We start from the raw sequence: 12472 nt of genomic DNA, 5'->3' as shown, positions 1-12472 counted from the left end.
CACTAGGTTTATTTATATAATTAGAATAATTTTGAGAATATTTTGCAATATCTGAAATTAATTATGGCAAATATGCGTTCCGGGGCAATGAATGTCTGTGTTTTGAGACAGTTTTGTCTTTCGGAAACCTTTGTCCTCCCTTTTTTCCGAACAAAACGGGGACTATGCAACACTGTGGCATGCTCGATATTTTTATGGTACGGTTTTAAGGTGTATTAAATATGATTTTAATCTAAACTTTGTTTTCACGCCCGTACCTAATAACAGACTTTGAAAGCCATACTTAAAAACCTCACGCAACAGTGCGCCATCTAGTGAGACAAAAAACGATAGCCCTCATTTTTTGTCACGGGAAATTCAAAATCAAATTCAAAATGGGGTCACGTGACTAGATTTATCGCTTCAAATGAGTGACGAGCGACTGCATGTGCCCGCACTTTAAGTCTTAGCGACCAAGTTTTAACGACAAAAAAATTAAATGGTTTAGCGACTTATCTGGCGACTTTTGGAATACAAATTAAAGTAGTTCTAGAGTTCTAGGACCAATAATAGATATTTTTTTGTCAATTCGATCAAGACATCCAATTTCCTTTCATGTCTAAGTTTTACATTTATTTCTTTAAAAACACTAGCTTTTATTGAATGATACTTTTTTCAGTGAATTCGGATATCTTCTGATTTTTGTTTTTTTCGTATCCCAACCTTTCAGGCCACCAGTGGCCTCTTGTGCCTTTCCCAGACAAAATCCTGAGTCCGCTCGCTCCTGGTGGAATTAATTTGGGTTGTAATTAACGCAACTTCTTTAAACTGTCATTTTTGGCTTCAAATTTAATTATTTGTCTTCTGAATTAATAGATCAGCGACTAATTTAAAGCGCCTAATAAATACTTTTCATGCGACTGTAAATTGTGTAATCCAAGCTACGTTTTAATAAATCAGCATGACGATTATTATATAGCAACTAAATTTGTAATATGCCTACAAATGTTAAGCTTCTAATAATCTTGCTTGTATCTATTGCATCTAGAAAACAATTTTAACAGTAATTTAATATTGTCACCTCTAATATTATACATTAGTGTACGGAAATTATGGCTGAAGCAACCATAAATGTACTTACATCAAATTTAATAAAATTGTCATCAAAATATGAACAGTGATAAGTCTAATTTTATATAATGTCCACTATTTTATACGTTAGAATTTAAATAATTAGCGACTAAGGGCCCGGCCACATGTCCACGTTGCGGCGTCGTCAACGTAAAACGGCGCGGCTCGCGGAGGTAGCGGAGTGGATACAGTGGAGTGAAGCGGGGACAGCGGATCGGAGCGGAGTAACACGGAGCAGAGGCAGCGGAGCGGAGCGGAGGCTGCGGAGCGGAGGCTGCGGAGCGGAGTGGATGCAGCGGAGCGGAGGCAACAGAGTGGAGCGGAGACAAGGGAGCGGAGGCAGCGGAGTGGAGGTAGTGGAGCGGAGTGGAGGCAGTGGAGTAGAGGAGACAACGAAGTGGCGATAGACAACTCCGCTCCGCTGCCTCCGCTCCGCTCCACTGTCTCCGTTCCGCTGCCTCCGCTCCACTCCGCAGCCTCAGCTGCGCTGCCTCCGCTCCGCTGCCTCCACTCCGCCCCGCTACGGCGGGGCTTCTATTTTCTGCTTAGAGGTACAAAAGGCAACGACCGAACCTATCATTTCTTCTGTGTTGTGTATCCAGCCAAAAGCGGCCCGCCAGAAAGTCGACGAAGCCCCGCCATAGCGTGGCTTCTATTTATTTTCTACTCTGAGGTTCAAAAGGTAACGATCGAACCTATTATGAAAAAATTAGTATATTTTTGTTAAAGACGTATTCACTTCTAAATTGTGTCTAATTGTAAACAAATACATGCGACTAGTTGCGGTATTCTGAATGCAGCACGCTCATTGGCGGGCCGGCCGGTTACGGCGCGTACGCGCTCTCGCTGCCGCGCAGCGCACTACGAGGTGTGTTGCTAATTTTCATTAAAAAAGAAGACGAAATATTATTAAGTCATTAATTACGATGCTCTTTATTGGGGGTTGATTTTGATTAAATTAGTAGACAGATATTGAAGCTCAAAAATAAATAAAGTAGCTGACTTATAATATTAGTCGCCAAATCAACAATTTTGAAGATAGTAATATTTATCGGTAGCCAAGTTATATTATTTGTTGTTTGTAAATTGTCGCTCGATTTTGCATAATTTGCTGGTATTGTAAAGATGGCATATTATTTTAATAGCTTCTATTCTCTATTAACCCGTTGCTTACATACAAAAACAGATGTTCCGTTGCGGATGCCAAATAAAACTTTAGTCGCTGCACTTATTATTTCCCAATTAATTTTAGAGACTTTTGATTTTGAGTATAGCCTAGCGACTCGAGTTTCTAGAACACGGCAACACTCACTGTCACTTTGACATTTGATGACTGACAGCGTGCGTGCGTGCGACGGAGTAGATCGAATGTTTGATCGAACGAATGCTTCAAAGTACATTGCACTAAAAATTAAGGATTGCATTACATCAAACCTTAGCTCTTGCCAAATTATGTCTATGAGCGTAACCTTAACAGCGTAATAGTCTAGAGTGCAATACGTATTCACTAAAATATTGAAACAATCGTTTAAAATGGAGATTCTAGAAAGAATTTACCGTAACATTCGAGGTCATATCTCCAGCATGCCGGCTACAGTACCGAAGGCAGTAGATTTTGTTAATAAGTCTGTAAACAAAGTAAAAATACCGCCTTTCACAAGAGACAATGTGTTGTACTACTACATACCTTTACAAGGTCTAGCTAGTTACACAACCCTTTCTGTGTCTGTGATGAATCCTCATTTGATGGTCAGGTAAGGCTGATACTTATGTCGTCTAATTTATCAAAAGGTTTAAGATGTCATTGAGTTCCATTGTTGATAATGTTTTTAATTTTTAGATTGTTTCCGAGACGAGATGTAACTGATGTGTTGTTCTTATCTGCGGGCTGCGGGGCAGGGCTATGGCTCTGGGCGCGGCCCCACATGGCGGCCGCGGTACCAGCCCGGCGGTTCTCGTGGGCATTCCTTGGTGGTTGTCTCTGGCCACTCGGCTCCATCTTCTTGTGGGCTATTCTAAGAAGTTCAGTTGGTCAAAGGCCAGTAATAGGCACAATCCTCGGCATAACAACAGGAGCAATGCTAACTAACATTGCATTGGATTACTTCCACTATGTCGAACTCATGTTCTGTGGGGAAGTGCATCTCCCAGAAGAAGTTTACAGTCCCAATAGTGATGATGAAAAATATGATATTGATATCTAATTGGAGACTTAAGTTAGTGTATATGTAAATGATGTAAATAGTATGCTTGTGTGTTTGTGCTCCACTAATAAGTAAGTTTACCAATAATCATACATTTGAGTGTGATTTGGTTGGTACAGTGTTGTATTTAAAGATTCTTGTTTTGTTCCTACAGTCAAAATCGTTTATAGCGACACCAGTTATAACAACATATTGAATATAACAACCAAAAAAGCTCACCACAATCTTATACCAATTTACCAAAGTAACACTGGTTATAATAACCAATCGTGTTTAGTGATCAAATATTGCTGTCCCTTCAATGTCGTCATAAACGGTTTTGACTAGTTTCATAAAGGTACTTGTGATTTGCTGTTATTACAACACTTCTAGTCTTTACACTGTAAAGGACAAGGGATAATTGCTTCAAGTTATTTGACTTTCACTTAGTAAGCTTGTTACAAATCTAGTGATTAATATGCATATTTAATTTAATGAACACAGCATGAGATGGATCATATTTTGTAGTCAGTATACAAAGTTATATGTTTACCTTGTTATTGCACAATTTTACTATCAAATAAGGATTGTCGATGAAAGCTTCAAATAAATTACTACTCAGTGAAACATCTTTCACTTGTCTAATCCTGTTAATATAATACAAACACCACTCATAGAATAGTCAATCAGATTCAGTATAGGTTCAAAATGCTTTAATTTCTACACTACTGCACTACTAGTAGTAAACAATAGTAGTGTAGTATCTCGTATTTTTTTTTTTTTTTTAATCTAGTATTTTAACGAGGCTTTAGTACACCAAATGTGACTATGTCAGCCTCATGGGGAGCCTCAGTTATATACACCACACTACAAATTTCACGCTCTCCGTTGCACTGAAGCCACGTCTCTGGATGCAAAGGCCTGTCTAATGAACCTGTAAATCAGCATCGCCTCCTCTGAAAGCGGTCGACTCAGAATTACATTTACACCTCCATTGAACAAGCCCATACCATCCAAATACCTGTCTCTGATGTCCTTATTCTGATCACATTCCAAAAGAAAGTGAATTAGGTCTTCAGTCTTATTACAACCTATACACAAAGGTGATTGCACAACTCTCATCAAATTCAAAAAACTGTTCAGTGGAATGTGACCAGACCGCACACGAAAAGCCCACACGAGAAGATCCCTGGGGAGGCTGGAATTATCAAACCAGGGTACTTTGAAGATTTTACTCTCTATGGTGCCGTACCAAATGCCCTTAGTTGGGCCAATAAACTTTTTTACCTACACTAATCTGTCCGCGACATTTTTCAATTTCATTTCATTTTTCAAAAGACCAATTGGACACCGTCTGAGCGCAATTTGTACACCAGTTTTAAGATGTCGTAGGCTATCGGCATCCCTCGAGTGCCCGAGGTACACCGAGCCAGGTGTTGAAGCGCGCTCTTTGAATCTGATAGAATCACAACCTGGTTTTTTCCGATTTCCTGCACATATGTTAATGCCTTGTACATAGCTACCAGTTCAGCTCTCATAATACAAAGTCCTGCATGTAATTTATATTGTTTACAACAATTCACTTGTGTATCAAAGAAAATCTTGTAAATGGAAGTAGGCAAAATACCTGGATAAAGAATGAATGCTTCAAACAGTTAACAATTACGCGATTTAGAAGCGTGTTGTGAATGAAGATAATAAAATACTATTTTCAGGGATCGACAAAATATTTTGTAGGAGGTTTGGAGTTAAAACCTGACTACGGTAACCAATATAAGATGTGGGAGGAATATATCCCTTCGCCTGGTAAAGGGTTAAACAGTAGAGATTTTTAATGTATTTTTTAGTTGAATGTTGAATTCAGTGTTGAACAAAATTATACACTATACGGCTGCCTCGTAAGACAGCTCATTTACTGTAGACTTGGCCAATGAGTTTGCTCTTTTTAAAACAATAGTAGTGCAGTAGGCAATAACAAACACAAAGGAATCAAAAACACCACAGGAAAATAAAACAATTGTAGTTTTTACACAATATATTTTGTGAATAATAATGGAAAAAAATTAACAGACAGAAAGACAGTTAATTGTTCTGAGGAGGCTTAGACCATTCCACATTCAGGATAAGATGATCATAACCGTGACCATTGAGGGTTTGGATTGCCTTAGCAGCATCAGCACGGAACTTGAAGTGGACATAAGCAAATCCTTTGCAGTGACCAGTACTCTGCAACAAAAATGGTATTGAAATTCTTCTATAACAACTGTATTAGTCTTACTTACTGTTTGTTTACTAGTCTTTAGTGCAGGGTTTCCCAACCTTTATTGCGCCGAGCCTCAACCAAAAATAATATTTTCATGCATCCCTTAAAGCGGCTCGTAGACGGGCCATATTTTCACTGCAATTATTGGCCGGCAACTATTGGTGTCCCTCTCTTACTCCCATGTTAGACAGGGACACCGATAGTTGCCGCCCACATATTGCAGTGAAAATATGGCCCGTGTAGGAACCGCCCCTTAAGTTAACTTTGGAACAGTTAAATTACCTATGCTACCTACTACCTACCTAGATTTATTTTTCGGAAATGCAAACATACATATTACCCCCCCCTACATTGACCCTATGGTGGGTGCCCCCATCCTAGACATTGAGTCAACTACTTTATATCTCAAGTCCATCCTGTAAAATTTTACTCGCAATAACGTAAACGTACGAGTGCTCGTCACTGGCCCAGTAGTTGACATTTTAATCTTATGTCATTCATTCTTTCATTCATTCGTCTATTGGGCATTAGCGTGTCGAGCACTCGGATTTTTACCTTATTCGAGAACAGACATACACAGGCAAAAAGTAAGATGAAACTAAATAAAAGCTCGAAACACACCTTTTCCTTGGCAAGATACAATTTCTGCACAGGGCCAAACACCTTCACCAAATCTTCAAGATCGGCCTCAACGGCGAAGTTACTGAGGTTAGAAATACGGATAGCGGCGATGTCGTCCCGGCGAGCGTCCGGCATCCCGCGACCGGTGCCGCGGCCTGCACCGCCCTCGCGCAAATACGGAGCCACATACTTGTTGGTTGTGGTTGTTTTGGGATCTGAAATTGGAATCACATTGATTAGAAAATTGTTGTTTTGTGTAGTCAATAAATATTTTTTTTGACATGGCGCCATCAAATTTATTGATGATTTCGCCAATTTCGAGGGTGAAGAAAACACTTAAGTATCAGTTTTTATTCAGATTGTTCAGTAGAAAAACTAACTTATTGTGGTTAGGCTGAACAGACAGGTTAACCCATAATGCTAGCGGTACGCCAAAAAAAAGCTGCAAATGGTGTTAAAGGCATGAAAATCGGAACGATTGATCTTTAGGCCATACAAATCAATTTGACCCGTAACACGAAAAAAAACGGAGAGTTCTGACGTCGATCTTTTTTTTTATATAACTTACTAAGCCGATTCTAACACTATATCACATCATTATTTCAGTCACTTTTTTAAATTAAAATAAAAACCATTTTCAAAACATACCAAGTTTGGGCTCCTCCAGATATGATACGGTTGAATCATTATTTGTAAAATATATACCTAAAAAAATGATATGTAATAGCCTCTATCCAACCCCAAAAAAGCAATTTTGAAAATATTTACATTTAGCGCTCAGTCATGAGTGCGCCGCCGGCCGCCGAGCGAGCAAGAAAGGGAAGCAGGCAGGGAGCGGCAGCAGGGTACATGCTCACGACAAACATTTGAATCAAAAGCAAACCAATAATAATAATTGCTGATAATGAGCAAATAACTTTTTATACCTGTTTCAACTATTTGAAATAAATATGTAAATAATAAAAAAATACTAAATGTAAATATTTTCATAATTGCTTTCTTGGTTGGATATGAGGCTATTTCATTCATGTCATTTTAGGTATATTTTACAAATAATGATTTAACTCGACCATATCATATCTGGACTGGAGGAGCCCAAACTTGGTATGTTTTGAAAATGCTTTTTAATTTAATTTAAAACAAGTGACTGAAATATAATGATTTGATATATTTTAAGCATTGGCTTAGTAAGCCATTTCATTTTTCCCATACAAAAAAAAAAGATGACGTCATAACTCCTCCTTTCTTGTTTTTTTTTCGTCATCATCATCATCCCAGCCTATATACGTCCCACTGCTGGGCACAGGCCTCCTCTCAGAACAAGAGGGCTTGGGCCATAGTTCCCACGCAGGCCCAGTGCGGATTGGGAACTTCACACGCACCATTGAATTGCTTCGTTTTTTTTCGTGCTATGAGTCAAATTGATTCATATGGCCTAAAGATCAATCGTTCCGATTTTCATGCTTTTAACACCATTTGCAGCTTTTTGCTGAATTTCGGGGTGTACCGCTAGCACTACCAGGGGTTCCTAACCAATGTAAGTGTCCCGTATACTGAGTTTGGGAACCCCTGGCTTAACCTAAAAAAATATTATTATGATCATTGTATTCTTTACTTAGCAAAAGTGGGATCCTTTAAAAAATCCCTTAGGCCATTTGGTCCGATTGGCTTGCCCGATTGATCGGACAACAAATATTTTTTTACTGTTGGTTTGATTCACCTGATGATGAGGATTTCTTAAAGTATTATGGTCCTACTAATCAAACTAATGGGATTTTCAATGTTTGTGTCGACCAATCGATCGAACCATGAGACTTTTAAAATTCATCGTTCTTCGACCACACAACTTATTTTATTCCTGATGGTTCGATCGGTAATTGTTCATTTAGTTTTTTTTTATAATATACAAAATAATGTGTCACAACAGGATATATTTATTTGTTTGTTTGGGGAATCAATCTTACATTTATTACAACCAAGTACTCTAAACAAAAGCACCGCCGCAGATCGAGCGAGCGCAGCGAGCGAGATCGTTGTAGTCGGAGCGTATCCGATCCGGTCGGGTTAAGTTGAAGTTCTTCTTTACTATCGATCAGTCATACAGGAAAAAAAAAACAACCTAATGGCCCGACTGATCGGACTCCAAGGAAATGTAATGTCATGTTTTTTAAAAAAAAAGAAGGTTTATAGTTGTATTGTATTGTTAAAGTTCACCAATAAAATGGAAGGTAAATCTAATACACAATAATAAAAGTTCGGACGCCAGGCTATTTTTAAAGAAAATAAAACAGCCAAAACTCAGCAGATAGAGGAAATTTGGACTTTTTTAACCCAAGCCGGGGACTCAGACGTTGCAATAAAAACTAGGTCTCACCTGATAGAGGCTCCCAGTTCTCGTCTGATTTCGTCGTACTTGGTTAATGGACTCTTTAGCCAAAAAAAATAACTTAAATAATAGCAAGGAGCTAATTACACAATTGTAACTTAAAAATTACATTACGGCCAAAATAATAATGCGTTAAGCATACGCCTTATAATTAAAAAAAAATTAAAGTAGCAAGCCAGAAGGGCATGTGGAATTACACTTCCAAATTCAACATTTTATAGTTCTTCAATTATCTGACGTTGGTGCATCTTGCGTTAAAATAAAGTTTTCACTGACCGTTTATGGACGCAAAATAAAGTAAAAAACAAATACAAAAATTCGAAGCGTCACGGGCGGGGTCCTCATGGCGGCCGACATCGCGTGCTTTTCAATTTATAAATCTTCATCCAGCATGCCGAAATGCGATGCCGATGCGCAAAAATAGATCCCAAAAGAAGGAATGGGTGTTTGTTTATATATATAAAAAAAAACGCCTCGCGGCTAGAACAATAAAGCCACAAGTTATAAAACTTGAAAGAAAAACGAAATACCAAAAGGTTGAAAAAACAAATAAATGGTAAAAACTCACCGTTTTTTCCGAAATTAAATCATCTTGAAATAGTTCACACTATGGTGAAATAAAATATAGGGCTCTAGGCCATTTGTAGCCAAAACACGCCTGGATTTCACCAGATTAATAAAAAAAACAAATTCAAGCCATCTTGATGGATGGTGAGATGAAAGGAAAGTGAGAAAATATATTTTTAGTTACTCCAACAAAACTCCTGACCATAAAATCAAGCCTTTTCAGCCTCTTAAGACTCTTCTAAACCAATGAAAATCAACACCTACCTCGATTATTTAATAATTTGTGACAGGTGCGGTTGAAACTACCCTAAAGTAATAATTTTGTTAAATAAACTGTCAAAACGATCCAACTTGGTTGTAGAGTTGGGAATACAACACTACAGTAATAGTCCTAGTAGTTCGACACTCGGGTTACGAGAACTTTAAAGTACAATCAATTGAATCAACAGTAAAAAAATAATTTGTTGTCCAATCAATCGGACAAGCCGATCGGACCAAGTAGCCTAAGAGCAAAAAATCATGAATTTCACATCATTTTAATTGCTTCAGAGATGATTGCACAATTTACTTATTGGAACTTTTAACTATTGTATGTCTTCATAAAATAAATAGTGTTTGGATCACAGAAATGCATGTGCATATCAAATTTCCACTTCAATGATTCCACAGCAAATTGGCTATGACTATATATTGGATATGATGATTCTATAAGGTTTTTGTTTTTCTTATTGAGTGTTGAAACCCTAAAAGTTGTGAAAATTACATACCTGAGGCTTTAGCTGCCTCTCCAGGTTTGCTTTGTGCCATCTGAGTATTTTTGAAGGGACAACTCAGAGTCCAGTGCTCTCCTTGGCAAGTACGACACTTAAAGATGACACTGCTAGTCTGGGGCTGTAAAACGTAAATAACATACATTAAACCAAATTAATCAAAACTATAAATTATAATTATAAGGCGCATTTGATCCAATTTACCCCTGAAAAACAGAACTGGTCTCACCATTCCAGATTCATAATTGTTAGTTGAGCTGCTTAATTTTCAGTTAATCAGATGCAATAGTTTTACTATTGATGCCATGATTTTTCTTTGTGATTTTTTTCATTAATTAAGGAACAATTTTTTTACAGCAGCATGGGATTCCTTCAAATGTATGGAGTAAAAAAATGCATGGCAATCGTTAAGCATGAATTATGCTAATGTTTGCACAATGTTCATTGATTCTTTCAAACCATCACATGTTATTAGGCAAGCATGTTCAATCATGGTCCACATCCTCACTTGCCTGATGATTGTGGTCAAATGCAAGCCTATTTTGGTGTAAAAAAATGTTTACCTTGAGACCATCAAGTTGACCATCATCAGGTCGCTGGCTCTCCTCTTTACTGGTAATAAACTGCATGTACACATCCTCAGCAACATTGGTGGTGGCTGGGTTTGGCCCAGGCTTGTCATTAGCAGAGTCTCCAAACTTGCTCCAAGTTTTACGCTTGGCAATGCTCTGAAACAAAACAGTGTAACTCCACTACAGTACTCAGGTGTTTATAGAGATGTACTTTATGGAGGTGTGAACTTGGTATTACTGTGCTTTAGTAATTACTTTTCAGTGAAACTGTGAGATGGAGTTTCAATATTTTTTAGGATATTAAAAGGAATCTAACTGTTCACTTACTTACTCTATTACAGATACATAATATGTAAGTAAATTAAAATGAAAAAAAAAAAATTCAGGGCACACAAATATAAATAATAGATACAACAAAAAAAAAAACATAATAATAATAAAGTGGAAGGAGAAAGGGGAGGCCTTTGCCCAGCAGTGGGACACTATATAGGCTATTAAAAAAAAAAATAATAATAAAGTGAAATAAAATAAAACATAAGTAATAGTAGTACTTTAAATAATCATCTGGTTATTTACTATGCAGATACATAATTTAGTTAGTGTCACTCCTTTGCTGTTGAATGAATAATCATATCATAGCTGTAGAGCTTTTTGCACGGGATTAAAGTAGAAGATTTAAATTTAAACTTACTCTAAATTGCATACCTTAGACACAACACGTTTCTCAATTTTGTATGAGCGAACAATTTTCACTTTCTTGTTGTCATTATCATATTTGTATTCTGTAACAATCTTTAGTCCATTCTCTACAACTTCTGATGGAGGTGGCAGGGCTCCCTGGTCTATCTCGACCTCATCAGCCCATGAAGACTGGATTTCATCAACTACTCTCATCTAGAAATAGGGCAAAAGAAACAATGTAAACTGTTAATGTAATGATAAACACAAAATATAAGTTGATTACGAGGTACCTTCTAATCCGTGGGGCTGACCCAAAGTAATATTTAAATATTATGTTAATTGTTCTGTGTTTGCGAAACAAGTTATAGTCAATAAATTGGCAATTCTGACTCAACTTTTGAGTAACAAAATGTACAATTTTCCTTTTGTTATAAATTAAGTCTCTCAAAGTTTGTCAATTTTGTTTTGCTTCTTTTCTTTTGTACAATAAAGAGTTTACATACATACATACATTAAGTATATCCACATGCAATGTTTTTTCTCAAGCCGAACCGATCGCATGGAGTAAAAGAATAAATCTGTAGCATTACTTTTAGCACTACTTAAAAACTACACTTCCAAAATTATAAAACAGATTTAACATAAAATATGTCAATAATTCAACACGAGTGATGTTGGTTATAAAACGCATAATTCAGGAAACAAAATACTTATGAAGATATGGAATACTTACGTTTTATTTGGAAGGTGTGCCTTGTGTATGTAACAAAAATTCAAGTCCTATTGTACAATTTTAGGGTTAAATTTCCGCACAACTCATCAGCGAAAAGGGAGCATGAAATGAATGAATGAAGATTTTGAGCAAATTAATGAAACAAAAGGCATTCAATTCATTCACACGCAGTGTCCACAGACTACTCAGAGTACTAAAGGCGCGGCGGGCGACATGCAAGTCGCTCGACGCTCGTTTCCAGTGTCAAATCTGCTCACGTGGCATACAGCGATAAAGCTGAAAATGTTGATCTTTATCGCTGAAAAAAAAATAGCTTCAGTTTTGGCAAAAACACTAGTTTTTTTTAATTCTTCAATTATTTATACCACTATTATTTATTATTTCTACCACTGCTCTGACTGGTACAAAATGAGATTAAGAAATCAGCTTCCAAGACCAAGATTATTCCTGTCGGTGCTGCTCGACGCGGCGACTTGACGTTACTTTTTTGAGTCGCGGGAAATTCGAAATCACATTCAAAATGGGGTCACGTGACCAGATTTACCGCTGCAAACGAGCGACTGCATGTGGCCGCACCTTAAAAGTG

At 37.4% G+C, this 12472-nt stretch overlaps 2 protein-coding genes across 2 annotated transcripts; one reads left to right on the top strand and one right to left on the bottom strand.

Moving 5' to 3' along the window:
• The first annotated feature begins 2449 nt into the window (after nt 1–2449).
• On the top strand, nt 2450–3920 carry LOC141433778 (uncharacterized). The gene is made up of 2 exons (XM_074095881.1): nt 2450–2864; nt 2951–3920. Exons 1-2 carry the CDS (start codon nt 2644–2646, stop codon nt 3312–3314), a joined length of 585 nt encoding a protein of 194 aa, XP_073951982.1. The 5' UTR covers nt 2450–2643; the 3' UTR covers nt 3315–3920.
• A 1390-nt stretch (nt 3921–5310) lies between these two features.
• eIF3g1 (eukaryotic translation initiation factor 3 subunit g1) lies at nt 5311–12092 on the bottom strand. The gene is made up of 6 exons (XM_074095283.1): nt 11887–12092; nt 11178–11366; nt 10464–10628; nt 9898–10021; nt 6178–6392; nt 5311–5519 (listed from the first exon to the last, which is right to left on the bottom strand). Exons 2-6 carry the CDS (start codon nt 11364–11366, stop codon nt 5376–5378), a joined length of 837 nt encoding a protein of 278 aa, XP_073951384.1. The 5' UTR covers nt 11887–12092; the 3' UTR covers nt 5311–5375.
• Between the last annotated feature and the right edge of the window lie 380 nt (nt 12093–12472).

The sequence above is a fragment of the Choristoneura fumiferana genome, chromosome 12, assembly GCF_025370935.1.
Source record: "Choristoneura fumiferana chromosome 12, NRCan_CFum_1, whole genome shotgun sequence".
Classification (NCBI taxonomy): Eukaryota; Metazoa; Arthropoda; class Insecta; order Lepidoptera; family Tortricidae; genus Choristoneura; species Choristoneura fumiferana.
The sequence above is the reverse complement of the archived record's forward strand: the minus strand, read 5'-3'. Positions and strand labels throughout refer to the sequence as shown.

What these genes read in the sequence shown, in the direction of transcription:
- LOC141433778 (XM_074095881.1), top strand. Translation starts at nt 2,644, where the DNA reads ATGGAGATTCTAGAAAGAATTTACCGTAACATTCGAGGTCATATCTCC. An exon ending in AATCCTCATTTGATGGTCAG is followed by an intron (nt 2,865 to 2,950) that starts GTAAGGCTGATA and finishes TTTAATTTTTAG; the next exon opens with ATTGTTTCCGAGACGAGATG.
- eIF3g1 (XM_074095283.1), bottom strand. Translation starts at nt 11,366, where the DNA reads ATGAGAGTAGTTGATGAAATCCAGTCTTCATGGGCTGATGAGGTCGAG. An exon ending in GTCAACTTGATGGTCTCAAG is followed by an intron (nt 10,022 to 10,463) that starts GTAAACATTTTT and finishes TACGTTTTACAG; the next exon opens with CCCCAGACTAGCAGTGTCAT. An exon ending in AGAGGCAGCTAAAGCCTCAG is followed by an intron (nt 6,393 to 9,897) that starts GTATGTAATTTT and finishes TTCCAATTTCAG; the next exon opens with ATCCCAAAACAACCACAACC.